Source organism: Fukomys damarensis, unplaced genomic scaffold (assembly GCF_012274545.1).
Source record: "Fukomys damarensis isolate Sample0158 unplaced genomic scaffold, DMR_v1.0_HiC HiC_scaffold_17, whole genome shotgun sequence".
In the NCBI taxonomy this organism is placed as follows: Eukaryota; Metazoa; Chordata; class Mammalia; order Rodentia; family Bathyergidae; genus Fukomys; species Fukomys damarensis.
The window spans coordinates 22,632,461-22,651,037 of record NW_022900929.1 but is presented as its reverse complement, the minus strand read 5'-3'; the positions used below and the strand labels follow the sequence as shown (position 1 = coordinate 22,651,037).

Sequence of the window (18,577 nt, the reverse complement as noted above, 5' to 3'; positions counted from 1 at the left end):
CATTGATGATGCTTGGTTGAGGGTCTCCTAAAGAGCTCCCAGACAGGGACTGGTTGCCAGAGGAGTAAAGATCTAGCCATGATTAGAGGGCTGAAATCTCTGGCAGCCCCTCACTCCATGACCTCCAGGAATAGGAGAGAACCTGGAGGTAGAGTATGATTACTACCGGCCAATTGCTGGTTTAGTCAATCATGCCCAAGTAATGGAACCTGCATAAAATCCCCTAAGAGATGGGTGCAGAAGGTTTCTCTGCTGGAAAACATATCCAGGAGCCAGGAAGGTGGTGTGCTGGGGAGGGGAGGGAAACTCCACCCACTTTCTTCCTTCTGCATCATTTCCAGTGTACCACTTCCATTTGGCTGTTCCCAAATTGCAGTCTTTTAATAAGCTGTAATAGTATGCAAGGTGTTTTTGTGAGTTCTGTCATATTTTACCAGATCTGAAGGGAGGGGTGTCAGAATCCCTGCTTTTAGTCATTTTGCACATATGTGCAGGCAAACTAGAGATCTAATCCATATGCAGCTGGTGTCCAAACTGAAGGTAGGTCTGCGAGACTGAGGCCCTGAACCCATGGACTGTAACGCTAACTCGGGGTAGTTGGTGTCAGAACGGAATTGCAGGATACTTGGTTAGTGTTAGAGAAAAGGAGAATTAGTAGCTGTGCGAGGAAAACCTTCAGAGAAGGAATGAGAAACATATGTGTGTGTGTGTGTGTGTGTGTGTGTGTGTGTGTGTGTGTGTGGTGGGGGTGAGCACTGGTGGGTAGAAAAGAGTTAATACCTTTTCTCCCAGAGTAGAAGGTTCAGGAATAATGCCTAAAATTAAAAATGTAGAAACAGATATAGGTCACTCAGAGATACAGAGGTTTAAAAAAAGCCACTTAAAAGAACAGAGAATGGTGGCTCTGGAGAGTAAGAGGGGTCTTGTAGAATATATATCTGGTTTTTTGAACATGTATGTGTAAAATTTTTATAAATGTAAAAAAAATAAAATATGTAAGATACTCATAAAATATAATCAGTGGCTATCACTGGGTGGTGTGATTATGAGCAATTATCTAATACTCTCTTGTACTTTAAATTTTTACAATGAATATTAAATTTACAATGAATCCAGTATAAATTCTGCAGTGAATACATAATTAAAAAGTATTTTTGCAATAGGATTTTAAAAGTCTATCATCTCCTAATCTCTGTCGTTGTTCTTCTCTACTGGGTTACAAGACAACATTTGGATTAGAAGCAAGGCAGAAAAATTATTCTCATTTCTTCCCCTTCTGAATGCCTATAGACAAATTATAGAGCTCTAATTTCATGGCTGTCAGACTCTGCTCCTTTCTTCTCATACATTCTTTAGGATCTAAAATATTTGCAATTTCAAGTTCCTTCAAGCAACTATTCCAGTTTTTTTTTTTTTTAGACATGAAAGGATTTAGGGAATTTTTCCCCCTGTGCATAGTTCTTAAGAAAAACTGTGGGGCTTGATGTAGGAGGGTTTAAATGTCACAGTTACACAAACATTTGCAATCAATCTTACCACTGCCCTTTACCATTCAAGGAAGGAAGTTCATGGGCACTAGGATGGAAAGTATCAAGGTTGGTGGTTGGAGTCAAGGAAGATCATGCAGTAGCCACATAGGCACACTGAAGGGGTTCAGCCCACCAGACAATATCACTGAATTATTTAAAAGCAGTGGTCTGAATCCTTTTCAGCACCAGGGACTGGTTTTATGGAAGACAATTTTTATGCCAGTTGAGAGCAGAGGATAATTTCAGGATGATTCAAGTGCATTATATTTATTGTGCAGTGAAGCCTCTCTGCTACTGTTAATTTATTTAGAGCTGAGCCCCAGCACTAGCATCACTGCCTCAGGTTCACCTCAGATCATCAGGCATTGCATTCTCATAATAGCACACAACCTAGATCCCTCGAAAGCCCAGCTCACAGCAGTGACTTCACTCCTATGAGACTCTAATGCCCTGCTGAATTTGAGAGGAGGTGGAGCTCAGGCATTGATGGGCCAGCGATGGGGAGTGGCTAGGAATACAGATGAAGCTTCACTCCATCACCAGCTGTTCATCTCATGTGAAGCTCAGCTCCTAACAGGTCATGGACTGGGATTGGGAACCCTTGATTTAAAGCTGCAACCACAGCTCTGGTGATCTGGGCCCCAGAAGGGAGCTCTGGAAGCTGAGATATGGCACTTGGCCAGGCCAGGAAAGCAGGTTCAAAACTGTGAATTTCAGGGAAGGCAGGCATAGCCACAATTTACAAGAGTCCAGGACAACCAAGATCCTCTGAGGGAGTGATTGGCAAAAGGAAGAAATTTCCCTGGCTGCAAACAAGCCAGGATGTTCCACCCAGAACACATTGTGGAGGGAAAGGCCACTCCAGGAGCCTCAAGTTCAGACCAAAGCCTGTCAGAAGAGGAAGCTGACTGGACAAAGACTGAGGTCCTGAGGTCAGCCCAAAGCACAGTGCCTGGCTGGCTCAGTACATGAACATCACTTTTCAACTGCGCCCCAAGCTGCTTCTAAGCAACTCCTACCCAGCACTTGGGCTGAGGTTGAGCATGCAACTGAGAAGATGAGATGGGATAAAGGGGTTTCAGAGCAGGGCAAAGAACAAGCCAGGAAACTGAGGGCAGGATGAAAGAAAGGTCTCACTGCTATGCATGCTCAAACACTAACAACTGGAATTGCACAGGAGCCTAGGGGAGCCACTGTCATTCAGAAATTCCCTTCTCTTTGTTCTGGAAAAAGAGGTCACAGTTGGAAAACTGTTAATGTGCTTTTCTCTTCTGGGTGATGTGACCTTGGCTCTAAGTCACACGCTGGTGACTGCTGTGTTTCTTGATTCTTTTACTTCTTTCTTTAAGAGATTTTTGGCTAAGCCTGAAGGATCACGTCCTGGGGTCTAATAGTCAGAGAAGTTCCCTTGTCAGCTAAAGCTGAGTGGAAAAAATGAAGCAATGATCCAAACAAAAGCCCAAGCTTTTCAACCCATGGTCCTGGAGGAAGCGAGAGGGTGAGGCAGGTTGTGACAAGTGACCAGTTTAGACCCTGATAGGAGAGATACATTCCAGTGCAGAGGAAAGATGATGGAGGTGGTAAGAACTGCCCCATAGATGGTCTCAGACTGTCCATCTGGGTCACCATCATGGAAATGACCATGATGGCTCAGGGTGGCCATGTGAGTGAGCCTTTCTACTCAGGTTCCTTGGTGATCCCTTCCCAGAATGGGAGCTGAGTCTGGCATGGGGCGTGGGATGTATGACAAGGGTTTGGGGTCTGCAGCCAGCAAGATAGGGAACCACATGAAGAGACCCTGGCCACACTGAGGTCACGAGTTAGACATCTGCAAGGAATACAAGCTGTGCAAGGAGTGGCCAGCCAGGGCAGGGACACTAGCCAGAGAGGGCACTACATGCAAAGCCCTGATATTTCCTCTTGGTGGGAATCATCCCATCTGTCCCCTCACAGAGAGAAGCCATCCTAGAGAATGTGGGAAAGGTCAAGAGGCAAAATGATAAATCCCAGAAATCCGACCTTTCTAGAACAGGCTGGGATTTCCAAAGGGGCAGTTCAAATTCGTAACCTGGACTAAGTTGCATTCAGAGAGATGACTTGTAAAGTGCAAGTTTTCTCAGCATCTGTCCATGCAGCTGAAGCTTCAGATTTGCTTACAGCCATTGCTCACCATGCAAGCCACAATCTCCTGCAGCCACCACATAAACCACAGTGGGAAATTCAGTTCATAAAAGACACTCAAGGAATGTTTCTTTCCTCTTTGCTTTAAGCGAACTTCTTAGGCACCAAGGGGTTCATTGAACTTCGTACACAGAAGTTAAACTCTGAAACACTGGCGTCGGCATCCAACCAAGTCCATAAAGGGCCTCCAGGTAAGAGAGCTTTGCCAGGTCTCAGGCACAACCCACTCTCAAAGGACTTTGAAGGGGCCACTGCTATATCAAGCACAAACCGTAGTCATGTTGTCCCCAACAGTTAAACAAGCCTGTCACAACCTCTATGCTGCCAGGAGGATGTGCCGCTGGAATGATTTAATGACACAGGAGCCTCATCTTCTAGGAGAAAATGAAGTTGATTGCCCCTGACTGCTTCTGTGCCTGGTGGTGGTAGTTATTTTTAGTCATACTGACAGCAAAAAGAATGAAGACTCTGACCTAAAATTCCAAATAGGCATCGCAAAGTGTCAGCCTCCATCTCCCTATTTTGGTAATGCCTGGGTCCAAATGCTGTAGCCTTAAAAAACTGGGCTGAGCCAACAGGCTGAAAAATGGCCTAGTGTCCAGTGGGTTAACAGCCAGTGGTCATTTGTGTGTGATGGACTCTTGAAAGTTCATTATGTGGTACAGAAGGAAATGCAGGCTCTGCTATCAGTATTTATAATTAATTTCCCAAGCTCTGTAATAAAATTCCATTTGCTTTCTTCCTAGTCTAAGAGAAATGAAAATAGCTGTGTGTCTCTGTATTTCCATAAATGAGAGAAAATGGAGAGGAGCCTGGCTCAGGCCTGATGTGAACTCATCAGTCTCAGAGGGTAACAAACAATTCCAGCGGGTACTGCAAGAGAGATGGGTGCTGTAAAATCCCATCCAAGGTGGTGGGGAAGAAATGAAGACCTATTTCCGGCGATCTTCCAGCAGAACATCTTCTAGAGTTACTTCTGGGCTTTGAGGGTGGCGCAGAGGGAGAGCAATGGGAAGGAAGGGCAGGAGAAGGAAGGAACGTGGGAGGCCCTGGAGGGTGGCACATTCTGGAATCATCCCCAAAGAGAGATGAAAGATGTCAAAATATGCTGGGGACACAGCTCAGGGGTGTGGTGCCAACCTAGCATGTTCAAGGCCCTGGGTTCAATCCCCAGCACTGACAAAAACAAAAACCAAAGCAAAACTAAAGATGTTAAAATAAGGACAGGAGCTTACCTATCCACCTGTCTCCCACAACTCTATGTATCCAGTTCCAACCAAGAAGAATTCAAAGCCAAATGCTCTTCCCTCTGCCAGGTTAACTTAATAAAATTAATGTTGCTGCTACTCCTGAATTTATGCCCAGCAATAACTCAGGAACTGAGCATTTAACTCGAGTAAAGTACCTTCCATGAAAAAAATCCTTCCATCCCAACTAAAACTTGTCTGCACTGCAGCAGCCCACAACTTGGAATCCCCTTTCCAGGGTGGAAGGGTTTCCAGTGTCACCCGGATGAATCTACTAGCTGCTGTAGCTGTCACAGCCCATGCTGGCTGGGGAATTCTGCTTTCAAATGAAAGGAATCCAGCAGCAATATCAGCGTTCCACGCAAAAAAAGAAAAAAAAAAGGAAATAGTGATCTATCCAGGTTTGTACTGAAGGGGCTGAGGTGACGTCAAGAAATACCATTTATTTCACTCCAAAAATCGTATAGTCACCCTTGTGTGCCTGGGCATTAAAAACGTCTCTCTTACTGAGCAATCTGAGAGGCTGAGGCAGGAAGATCACAAGTTCAAGCCCAGCCTGGGCAACTTAGCAACTTGGCAAGAACTTGTCTCAAAATAAAACACTCAGTTCCATCCTAGATCCCCTCTCCTTTGTTAGCCCTGCCCCGGGTTGTGTTTTGTGTGTAGGACACTACATCAGGGTTGACTCAATGCTTAGATGGGTATTTTTCATAATCATTTGATTGAATGAACTGGACCAGTAAAACAAAACAAAGCAACAACAACAACAAAAGAATTAGCCAGAGTAATCACCATCATAGCAGCAGCTAGTACTTAGAGGGCACTTACTATGCACCGTAGACAGTCTTATACCTTTTACATGTAATACTCATTTAGCCTTCACAACAGCCCTATAAGATGGCTCTATTACTGTCATCCCCCTTTTCGGAGGGGATATGTTTTAAGGTCTTAGAAGATGCCTGAAAACTTGGATTATACTAAACCTTATACGTATTATGCTTTTTCCTATATATGCATACCTATGATCAAATTTCATTTTTAGGAGAGGCACAGTAGCAGATTAACAATAAATAAAGCCAAATAACTGCACTGATACATTGTCACAAAAGCTATGTGAAAGTGACCTCTCTCTGAAAAAAACACCAAGACTCATATTGATTATTTCTAGACTCCAATGGAACACGTGTAACTGAGATCATGGCAGACACATTTGTAATTTAACTGGATATGACCACATTACCTTCATTTATGGATGCAGAAGTGAGCAGTCATAGTCAGGCATGGTGGTGCTCGCCTGTACTCTGGGAGGCTGAGTCAGGGGGATCACAAGTTGGAGAAGAAAGGAGAAATAAGTGGAAGAGGAAGAAGTAGGAGAAGGAAGAAGAGGAGAGGAGAAGAGGAGGAGGAAGAGAAGTGAGGAAGAAGGAGGAAGAAGAGAAGGAAGAGGAGGAGGAGGAGGACGATCAGAGGAAGGAGGATGAGGATAAGGTGAAGGTAAAAGGAAGAAGAAGAGGCGGAAGGGGAAGAATCTGAACAATATCCTAGAATGGGTCTGTGACACATCTAGTTAGAATCCTTCCTTTTATAGAGAAGCAAATTGAGGCCCAAAGCCAGTGGTCAAGAGATCTGCTTTCCAGGACTAAGGTGACATTCTAACACATCCTGCGCCGATGCCTGGAGTCACTTAGGAGCTCTAGTCCTGGCTGGGACAGCCAGAGATTAGCAGCAGGCAGCTGGGGAGCCACATGTTACCTGGCCAGCCCTGCCTGCCTCTGTCTTAGGAAGTATGCTGCTGCTGCTGCAATTTTTTTTTTTTTTTTTTTTTTTTTTTTTTTTTTTTTTTTTTTTTTTTTTTTTTTGCTGCTGAGGATGAAACCTCAATCTTCCAGAAGAATGAACTCACATTCTTTGCTTCTTTTCATTCATTGAGTTCACATTTCTGGGTTTCAAAATGTAGATGAATGTGAGGAGTTCAAAAATGCAAGGAGAGTGTCCTTTAGTCTGCCTAATACAGAGATTTGTGCAGGATAAATACAGCATCGAGAGCCCATGGTGGCCCCCGAGCTGCATCTTTTGATAATACTTCTTCCGGTACATGTGAATCCCCTGCCTGATCCAACACCTTCTGTCATTCTGGGGCCTCCAGGTTTGTTCCTGAGAAAAGCAGAGATGTGTGGAGGTGTTTTAATTGTTGACTGTAAATTGCCCCTGTGGTCTTGCTTCTGTAGTAGAACTCTATTAACTGAGACATTTGATTATCTTCCACGCCTCCTGCCATGACTTCAGGGAGTTTATAATTAGTGTTTTTCATCCAAGGGACAAAATGTTTTTTATGCAAATGTTCTACTACTGGAACAATATACCTTTAAATGCTGGGTAGGTTTTATGGGTAAGAAAACTAAAATGTCATCTATTGACACAGTGGGTGGATGCCTTGCCTAATGACATGGACCCCATGGGTGACAACATCCTGGCAGGTCATTCCTGTGTTCCTGGGAGACCGGGAGGGCGGGAAGAGAAGGTGGAGAATGTCTAACTCCTTTCCCCAGCTCCCGTGTTAGGCTGGTTTACCAATTCTCCTTTTCGAAATCCAAGCAGTAATATTTGTCACAGTCATCTTTAACCTGTCTTCACCTATCACTCACTGGCACTGGCCAGTGTCCCCTGTAAAGCCCAGAGAGGCCACCAGGCCCTGCTGGTCTGGTTTGCTCTCTCTCTCTCTCTCTCTCCCTCTCTCTCTCTCTCATTTATTATCACTATTATTTAAAAAAAAATTTTTTTTGGTACTGATGATAGAACTCAGGACTTTGTGCTTGCGAAGCAGTCAGCAGCACCACTGAGCTAAATCCCCAGCCATATCGCTATTATTCTGATCAACAATCATAACTGATGACAAGAATGGAGCACATTTTTTTATATACATGTGATATACAATGTGGCATGATTAAATCAGCCAAATGCTCCTATCTCACCTCACTTACCTGTAATTTTTTTAGGGTGAGGTCTTTGAAAATACTTAATTAAAAAATATATATAATACCAACCAGGTATGGTGGCACATGCATGTAATCACAGCACTGTAGGAGGATGAGGCAGGAGGATTTTTGAAGTCAACTTGGGAAACTTAAGAGACTTAGTAAGACCCTGCCTCAAAATTACAAAAAAAATTTAAAGAGATGGAGATGTAGGTCAGTGTGAATATACTGGGGTTAACCCCCATATGCCATATATGAAAATACATGTATACATACATAATACTATACTCTATCTATAGTTACTGTAGTCACCCTTTTAGTGGAATAGACCTCAAAACCCACTCCTGCACCCTTTGATCCTCAATTGACCAATTCTGTCTCCCCCACCCCTAATCTCTAACTCTATAAGTCAACTTTATTTGGCCCCAAATATATGTGAGATCACTCAGTATTTGTCTTTCTGTGCCTGACTTCGCTTAGCAGAATGTCCTTCAGATTCATCTATGTATGCAAATGACAGGATTTCCTCTGAATAGTACTCCTGGTTTCTCAATCCCTGCTGGCTCTCTTCCCCAACAAACTCTGCTGCCTGGATTTGACCTGAGTTTGGCAGATCATCTGGTGTCCTCTGTGCTGCCCGGCCACTCCCTGCAGAAGGAGGGCCACATGAGACCCGAGGGTAGCCTGGGCAGCCTTCATCTTGCTGCAAAACTGGTCAGCAGCCCCTGAGACAGAACACATGCACCAGATGGTTCTCTTACTTAAAGCGTGCCAGTTAATGGGTGTTGGTGCATTCACACAGTTGTGTAACCATCCCCTAAATCTATTTTAGAACATTTCAGTCACTTCCTCCAAAACCCCATGCACATTCACAGTTACTTACCTCCCCAACCTTCTCCCCAGAAAGTAGTAATTGGCAACAGCTACTCTTTTTCCTCCTTCTGTCTGTCTGTCTGTCTGTTTCTCTGTCAGCTCTGCTCTTATCTTTAGTCAGTGTCACTGGACCAAAGGACTGAGGCTGGGCTCCTTGATTTGCTTTTAAGACCCTCCCTAAAGTGCACCACCTGTCTTCACTTATCTGGTCTTCCATCTCTCCTCTACTTTTCCATGCACACGGCCCACCTTCACTCCCCTCCCAAGACCCCAAATGTCCCAGTCTCACCACACAGGTACAGGACAGGGTTACCCTGGTGGGCTTGGGTGGCCAAACCCTGTACATTCCGAGGGAAGCATTGGCTCCTGACAAGCTCCTAGGAGACAGACACCACAAGGCCCGGGCAATGTCCAGGGCATCATTGCATCTCAGAAACCCTGGGCTGTGCTTCCACGTTTAGCTTCACTAAGGGACAATGGTGACAGAGTAACCATGGTTACCCAGGCACGCAATCCATGCTGTGACCGAGCTGCAGTCAGCACCTGGACAGCAAAGCCCAGGTGAGCATCCTCGCTGACAACACTTCATCAGTGTTGGTACACACTATGCTGAGAGAACTAAGTCTGTCCATGTGGCTGCACCAGGGGAGGACAACCAGTCACACCGGCTTCTCCTGGCCTCAGTCCTGGGCACCCTGATGACTTTAATTCATATCCATTCACTGGCATAAACAGTAGCCATGGATATAGCAGCTGGGAGTGGTCTTTGGACACCAAAGGCACCCCTCTGCTAACTGTGCTGTATACCATAGAGAGCAGTGTTATTTATCCCAGAGGATACATTCCAAGACCCCTGGGTGTGCCTGAAATCATGGATAGTACTGAGAACTAAAATTTAACTCCATTTTAAGTAAGCAATTGTCATGCACTACAGTTCTAACTTTTGTAGTTTGAAGTGCAACAATAAAATCAGCAGACATTTCTTTATCCTTCTTCACAATTTCATGGATGGAAGATTTATTCTTACCATAGATCTTAGCATACGATTCATTTCTTTCCTTATTAAGTTGAGAACTTTCACCTTTTCACAGAATCACTTTATGGTTTCTCATTGGCATATCTGAATTTCTAGTATTAGTACTCTTGTAATATGGGGCCATTATTAAAATAAAGGATGCTTGAACACAAGCACAGTGATAACTAACTATAACAGGTGATCTGATGGCCAAGATAGCTACTAGATGACTAAGGGGTGGGTAGTGTATACAGCATGGATACAGTGGCCAAAAAGAAGGTTCATCTGAGGCAGGAAGGAGCAGAATCACTCTATTCAGAATAGAATACAATATAAAGCTTATGCACTGTTTATTTCTGGAATACTCCATTCAATATTTTCAGACTGTGGCTGATCATAGATAACCAAAAGTGCAGAAAGTAAACCAAGGATGAGGGGGACTACTGTACTCAAAGCGCCTCCACATTGAGAGATCTGGCTAGTCACACCTTTTCCAGAAAAGGCTGCATAGCAGATAAGAGCACAGACACTGGTTTGTCTAGATCCGAATCCCAGATGTACCCTCTACTAGTCCTGTGATCTTAGACAATATGACTCAGCAGCTCTATTTATAAAAAGTAGATAATAATAGTTATCAAAACATAGTACTTATCTCACAGGGCTAGTATGAAGAATAAATGAATTTGGATTGTATAAAACCTAAGAGAAATTTGGCACAAGGGACATTCCGATGTTCATAATGATTTTTATGAGCCTGTATGTTTACTCCACTCACAAAACTACTCCACTCCCCTCAAGACCTCTGATTACCTGCACCAAAGGGCTTCACATGCATTCAGGTCTGTGTCTCCAGCTAACATCTGAACTCCTTCAGGACACAAGAATCATGTCACTTGCAAGTACTGAAACCCTAGAAGTGCTGGCCACAAAGCTGAGCAAACAATTGGTACCTAAAATATATTTGCTGTTGCATGAAGAACACATCTTTATTGTAAAGTATAAAAGTCTCCAATTTTTCACTTAAAGCCATCCTCTTGTGTAAGCCAGTAACATTCCTCTAGGGAGGAAAAAACTAGTCCCTTTATATAGGTCTGCACAGAATCTGGGATTCCAGAAACTATGTATATCCTTGTCCGACCTTTCAACTAAATGCATCTAACAGGCTCTAACGGCTCCTGTACCTTATAATTTATTATCAAATTATATGTGAGATTGGGGGTTGCTAATTGTTAATCATCAGCTTGAATTGGTTATTAATGAGTAATGTGACTAATTACAGGCCACCTAACAGAGAACGGAGGCCTCCCTATCACCTCACAAGAAGATGCCTGACTCAGCTTAATGCCCTGAGTGCAATTTGCTGTGAAGTCCCATATGTAACACTGTAGAACCTGTCCTCTTGCGGGGAAGGTTTCATAGCTGTAAACAATGTTATAGATCAGCAGTTTTCAAGGTGTGAGTGACAGGCCACTGGGCTAGGGCAGGCTGTCATGAATTCCTGGCACATCTAACCTAGATACCTTCAGGCTAAATATATGATATCCTTCATTCTTATCTTAGCTACCTTTTTTTTTTTTTTTTTTTTTTTTTATTTCTTTTTTTTTTTTTTTTTTTTTTCCTAGTCCTGGGGATTGAACCTAGGGCTACATTCTCAGCCCCATTTTATTTTTTATTTTGAGACAGGATCTCACTAAGTCACTAAGTTGCCCAGGCTGGGCTCAGACTTGCTATCCTCCTGCCTCAGCTTCCCAGTGTACTAGGATTACAGATGTTAGCCATTAACTCTTATTCTTAGCTAATGATTTCTTCTTCTCATTCACAAGAAAAATATAAGTCATGGAACACGCTCTGTTTCTGCTGTTCAAGATCAAATCAGTACTCAGATCCTTCACCCCAACCTCCTCCTCCCTCTTTGCGGTCTTTCTTTCTCAATCAGACTCTTTTTTTCCTCTGTCTCCATACCTTCCATTACCTGATTGTTCCATGTCCTCAGGTTGGGATAGAGTTGTCCCTTTATATTTGAGAGGAGTTGGTACCAGGACCCTCTGCTGATGCTAAAATCTGCAGATGCTCATTTCTCTTACATACAACAGCATGATATTTGCATATAACCTACACGCATCCTCCTGTGTACTTTAAATCTTCTCTAGGTGGCTTATAATACCTGATACATTGTAAATGCTGTTGATCATTGTTACACTGCATTGTTTAGGGAATAATAACAATGCAAACAGTCTGTGCAAGTTCAACACAGCTGTAATTCTTTTTCATAATTTTCTATCTGAGCTTGGTTGAATCCACAGAGGCGAGATGAATGGATACGGAGGGATGGCTGCTCTGTGTTAAAACAGGCTCTTCCTGCCTGACCGGGCCAAAGGTATCCAGATAGCAGGTGTTATATTCAAGGAGATTACACAGAAAGTTCAACAGACAGCTAAAAACGCTCAGCTCACTGGTGAGAATGAGTGAGTGGAGTTTGGGAAACAAAAGTGTCATCAGGGGTTCCTCTAAAGCAAAAGAGCTGCACAGGACTCCTAAGATCTAACTCCAAACATGCACCCCTCCCCAGGGAAAGGGAAAAGGTTTCCTACCATCTCAGCCCATGCCTGGTATCTCCTGCATGAGACTTATGCTTTGGAAAGAGGAAGTGTCCTCCATATGGACAGCTCCTGGGTTCCTTCAGGGACAAAAGTGTGAATCTCAGAAACCAGGTATGGAACCCACAGAAGGAATATGGTCCTGGCCCACTTTAAAAAGGATACCCCACCCCCAGGGAAGGAATAAAATACTCATGCATGCTACACCGTGCGTGAACCTTGTCAGGGTTATGTTTGTCAAAGGAGCCAGACTCCAAAAGCCGCACACTGTCTGATCATGTTCAGAGCGGGCAAAGCCATAGAGACAGGAGTAAGTAGATTGACAGCTGTCAGGAACGAGGGGGAAGAGAACTAGGAAACGGCTACTGAGTGGCTTTTGGGGCCTCTGTTTAGGGTGATGAAATACTCTGAAGTAGAGAGTGACAATGGTTGCACAACAATGTGAATCCTCTTAACGCCAATGAATCACGGATATTAATTAATCACTTGGAAATGGTTTAAACGGTTAAGAAAAAAACATGAACAAAACCAGACCAAAACACAAAGGGATGCCCAAAAAAGTGGTTCCCAGGACACAGAGACCCCAGCAGTAGATGGACATGGGCTGGACGTGAAGGCAGAAGCCCAGGGTACAGGGAGAGGCCAGTCGGTCAGAGTCTCCACATCTGGAGTCCAGCAAGCAGCGTGGAGCTTCAGACTGCTCCACAATCAGGAACCAGAAGTACCATGCAATCACCAAAGGAATCACCCTTTCCTTCTTTATCCCCCACCCCACCGCCACCCTTTTGGACACCAGAGAGTTTGAACACTAATTCTATGGGATAAAGATGAAGGAGGGAGAGAAGGAAGAAGGATGATGATATTGCTCTCACTGTGCATGGTCAGCCCACTGACCACAGCCACAGCAGGGAGACCGGAAGAGGTTTGCATTTCAATTCCATGGCCCTGGACAACTCCACTCATGGGACTGAGCCCAGTTTAGGACCTAATATGACTCCAGGGCTTTTTTTTTTTTTCCAACCAGAAGTGGGAAGAGACATCCTGGGATTTGCTGGGGTTTATATCTAGGGACAAGAGGACTCATTTCACTGAACAAGTTAAATGGAACCAAAGGAAACAAAAGCCACAGGGTTTTTTAAAAATACAGTCATGTGCTGCAGAACAGGGAGGGGTTGCATGGATGACAGCGGTGCCATAAGGTTACAATGGAGCTGAGAAATTCCTAATGCCTAGTGAGGATAAACCTGCTGTACCGGGGTATGAAAGCACAGCACATATAATTATGTATAGTACATAATGAACGACGACAAACGGCTGTGTTCCTGGTTTATGAATTTATAACACTACTTTGTTCCTGTATTCCTCCTTATTAAAAAATTCACTGTGAAGCAGTATTCTGTGTTTCCTGTGGCAGCCTCACACATCTTCCCTGCACAAAAGGCCCCATGGAGCGATGGATGACAGCATCCAGGTTTAAGTAAGAACCTGATGATGTGTGCACAACAAGGAGGTCATGGGGCAACATCCGTCTTGGGTCACAGCCCATCACTAAGGGAGTCACGACTCTACATCCTGTGAGTTCTGCTTGTTCATCGGATACAGGCACACGCTGGGTGGTGTCTCCCCTCCTAAAGAAGCACCTGCCACTGGGCTTGCACCATCCTACCCAGTTTCTGCCCTGTCTTCCTCCAAGTCTCCCCGGGACATCTCAGCCACAGACTCTGCGTTCACTCCCTGCACTTCTTCCTGCGCCATTCATTCTTCCACTCATGGCCATCTGGCTCCACAGGCAAACGCTCCTTTAAAATGATCTCGCCAAGGTCCCAGTGAGCTCACTGCTCAAGCCAAAGGACGCTTTCAGCCTTCCTGCTGCATCTCTATGACCCACTGCCTTTCCTTTTAGACTCACGTCCTCCTACCTCTCTGATCATTCATTCCTTGTGAATCCCCTCCATGAAGGCTCCCTTGGTTGCAGAAATATCACTGTTTTCCTCCTCATTCTTTAATGTACCTCTGGGCAGTGCCACTCTCTCTCTAATTATTGGCAAGCCCTGACCTCTGTTCTGGGCCCAGATGCCACTCACCCATCCATTCTTTCAATAAATACTGCCGGCATGCCAACTAAGTACCGGCTGCTCATTAGGCACTGGGGACACATCTGTGACATGAACAGCCATGGCCCTGGATTCATAAAGCATACAGCTTAGCGGGAGTTAGAGACAGGCCCTCCAGCTAGCAGAGCCCAATAATATATAGAACAGTAGTTGCTGATATGAGCTCCTTAGGAGACTGGATTCAGGGCAGCTACAAACCTCACGAAATACATGCAAAGTTCTACCCACTTCCACAGGCTCAGTGGAGTATGAGCTAAGTAAGGCTTTCATCAAATTCTCAAAGAGTTCTTTGACTCAAAAAGAGGTTAAAATGTACTGGCCTCATAATGGTGGGTTACTGAAACAATGTCACTCTGGAGAGTAATCAAGGCTTAAGAATCAGATGTAGGATCCTCTCTAAACAGAGGCAGGAGCTGGGTCAGTGAGTCAGACTCTTGCAAGGACGAACCTCAGCAGGGCAGGGCGGCTGCGGACACAAAGTTGAAAGTGGGAGGGCAATTTGGACAGTGTCACTGAAGCTGAAGACTAGGGCTCTGAGTGACACTTTCCCCAAATCCCCCAGAACCACAAAAATACCACAAGCCAGCCACAGGTGCCCACAGCTCTCAGGGTGAGAAGGATGGGCCAAGGCTCCCGGGAACGGCAGAGTCTCCAAAGGAACAAGTGCACAGCAAGACTGAATTCTAGGACCTGGGTGTGGGGGGGTGCTGATCCTCTCTCAAAACATGTTGCTGGGTCCTCACAGTTTTGGAGAAGAGAGATTTATTTTGCCAACATTTAGAGGGAGGTCAGGGAATTTCACAAAGCTTTGGATTTATGGCTTCTTTTAAAATTCTTGAGGCCCTGACCATGTTGGTGACCCCAGATCCATCACGTAGGGGCCCCCATGGGTGGGACATGTACTCTTTCAAAGCCCCAAATCCAATCCTCATACTTGGTCCTGGCCCTCTGTAAAGGCACCTAGGAACTCCCTACATCTGAAACTCTGCTGTAGACAAATGAGGGCTGGGATAAACAGAAAATCTTGGAAGATAGCTATTCACCAGGAGAGAGAGAAAAATACATGAAGAAATGGGGAAAGAACTAAAACAGAAAGAATATACAGTCCCATAATGCAAAATGTCCTATATTATATTGCCTATTGGGAAATATAGTATTGAAGATGCATCAAACATAACACTATTTGGATTATGAAAAGTTCTCTTCATTTCATCCTTTACTAGAATGAAGCAATAACAATTGAAATTTTGGCACCATTGGTAGAAGGAAAAAACATACCTGAATGATTAAGAAACCACAGTGTGTCTGCTTAATAATATCAGAAGGACCCTAATATTTCTTTCCTATAAATAAATATCACCATCAACTACTGACAAATTAGGCATTTGATAAGCTAAGATACATGAAAAGATCATTGATATTTGATTGCTTTGTACATTAGAGATGCATGTAATATTAATGATCGTGATCACAACTATCTTCTTGAGTCTTTTTAAAGCATATATTAATCATCTGTTAACGGTCCTGCAGCTCATGAAATAGAAACTCCCACATCACTCAGCACTTTCACATTCCAAGACAGCCATTATGGATGCTGGCCCCGCATCCCAAACCAGCCCTTTCTCTCCACCACTAACACTTTCATTCCCCTATCAGTCATGGCTGGAGGCCAGCCTCCTACTGAGCATCAGGGAGGACACTTGGGAGAAGGTATAATTTGGCCAAAATAGGAAACAATGTCTTTTAAGTCCACCATTTGAATTTCATCCCTGTAAGAGCTGAAGATCAATGGATCTTCTAGTATTTGCCATTAAAGCTTTAAATATCCTTGTAAATTATATTTTGGCTCTCATGTAATACCTTAGTAATGAACCTACATTATGACCTACAGAGGGCCAAGATGGCCCCACAGCATTCCCTGAATGATGCCAGTGGTAACAGAGCTACAAGAGGGCTTCAGCCGAGGAAGGGATCAAAGACATTTGCTGGTGTGCAAATTCACCCACGAGGGCTTTATTCCCATGCAACTTCTCAGCTTTCAGTTTGTGCAGGGACAACAAGGCACAAAGAGTTCCTGGGTGCCATGGACTACACCCAACATATCATAAAGGGGAGCATTCTTTAATTACCCTCCCTCCTTGGACTGAGGTTGATTTAGATTCTTATGTGGTTAAGGCCCTAGGGGGAACAATGGCCACCTGAAAGGAACAAGGAAGACATTTTTGAGACTGTGACAGTGAAAAGACACATCTAAGAGAAATACTGATAAGCATCATTATCACCATAGTTCCCTGAACCCTAGGAGTAGCTTTTGTGTGCATAAAAGGCATCCAAACTTGCACTCAGCACAGGTGTCTTCATGACACCACTTGCCTTCTCACATTAAAGTGTAACTATTTATGTATCTACTTCACAATAAACTCTACTACACTTCTGGGTGGCTGCCTTACGTGTCTTGACTAAATTCTTTCACCAAGAGCACAGAGAGTCAATGACCATGGAGTGAGGGGCTGGTTCCTCACTACATCAGGGCCCAGCTTCCCAGTGACAGGAAACACTAACGCCATGAAAGGTTCTAAGTGTCGAACACAGCAGTCCCCACTAATCTGTGGGACGTAGGGTCAAAGACCCCAGTGGATGCCCGAAACCCCACGGTACCTCATCTTATATCTGTTATATTGTTTCCTATATGTACGCAAGATAAAGTTAATGAATTAACAAAGTACAATAACAAAGTTTAACGTATAGATTAGGCCTAGTATGAGAATAACACAACTAATAATAAAATACAGTAATCATAAAATATAGCATACTCAGTTATTTAAAACTTATGAATTGTCTATTTCTAGAATACACTAAATAGTTTTGAACCATGGGTGCCTGAAGGTAACAGAAACCACAGAAAGTGAAGCTGTGTATAGGAGGGAGATGACTGTATCCCTAGGAAGTCATAGCTGAGGAGGAATAAAAAGGAGTATTGCTACCGATATAAAACATTTAGTATGATGATGGGTGGTGGTTTCTATCTGGGATTCTGCTCAAGAGGTGAGGCTCATGGGAAGTGACTGGTTGCCTGGGTACAACTTGCTTTTAGGAGGTGGGGTTCGGTTGGGAGAGGTAGGTTGCTGAGATGTGACTTCCCCAGCTGCTCCTTCTCTCTCTGCTTCCTTACCCCCATGATGTCAGCCCTTCCTCCATGCTGTGTCTGCCTTGAAGACAGCTGACCATGGACTGAAACTCTGAGCCCAAATCGACCTCTCCACCTTTAAGTTGTGGGTGTCCAGTAATGTCATCTCAGTGACAAGGAGGGGACTAAGACACTCCAAAAGCTGAACCTGAAAACTAGCTAGAGAGATAAAATGCCATGTAATGTCCTCTCTCAGGCAGAAAATGATGATCTCAGGCTTCCCAGAGTTTCTGGGGTGCCGCGTACACACTGCTGTGCTAGCCTAGGGCAGAAGCTCCCAGCCTCCTCCATGGCTCACTGTTATCCTTTGAAATGGACACCTGCTGGCTCCTAGAGCTCACTGGCCACATACCTGATGGGGAGAGAAGGGTCTCCAGCATCCCACCAGTCCTTCGGGGGGCTGATGTACATGCACCACAGCTCCCAGCTGTACCCGTGGGCTGAGTTCTCGTAGCGTTGCACCTCAAAGTTGTCTTGCTTGATGTTGTCAATGGAGGGAAGGATCACTCGCTTCCGGTTCTCCTGGATGCGGGACAGAACCGGTTCAGCCCTGTGACACAGAAAAGGCCAGATAAAAAAATCTCTCCCCTGAGAGAATGCCAGGAGTGAACAGAAGCGACATAGCTGCAAGGCTGGGCTTTGGACAGGCTGGAACTCAGACGGAAACTGAGGTCCCTGGAGCCAAGTGACCTTCCCAAGTTGGAACACACATGTGGGCTTTGAAGTGTGTACACAGCAGATGCTGGAATCACTACAGGGAGCCTAGAGAGAGAACTCAGAACATGGGGTTCCCTCCCCCAGAAAGTGCCAAGCTTTTCTCTCTCTTTTTTTTTTTTTTTTTTTTTTTTTTTTTGATAGG

General features: G+C 44.4%; 1 protein-coding gene across 1 annotated transcript in view; it reads right to left on the bottom strand.

Moving 5' to 3' along the window:
• Galnt17 (polypeptide N-acetylgalactosaminyltransferase 17) overlaps window positions 1-18,577 on the bottom strand; it is a 466,429-nt gene that overhangs the window by 185,165 nt on the left and 262,687 nt on the right. Inside the window, exon 5 of the mRNA XM_033765278.1 lies at window positions 18,071-18,268. Within this exon, the coding sequence (XP_033621169.1) occupies window positions 18,071-18,268 (198 nt within the window). The remainder of the gene's footprint in view (window positions 1-18,070; window positions 18,269-18,577) is intronic.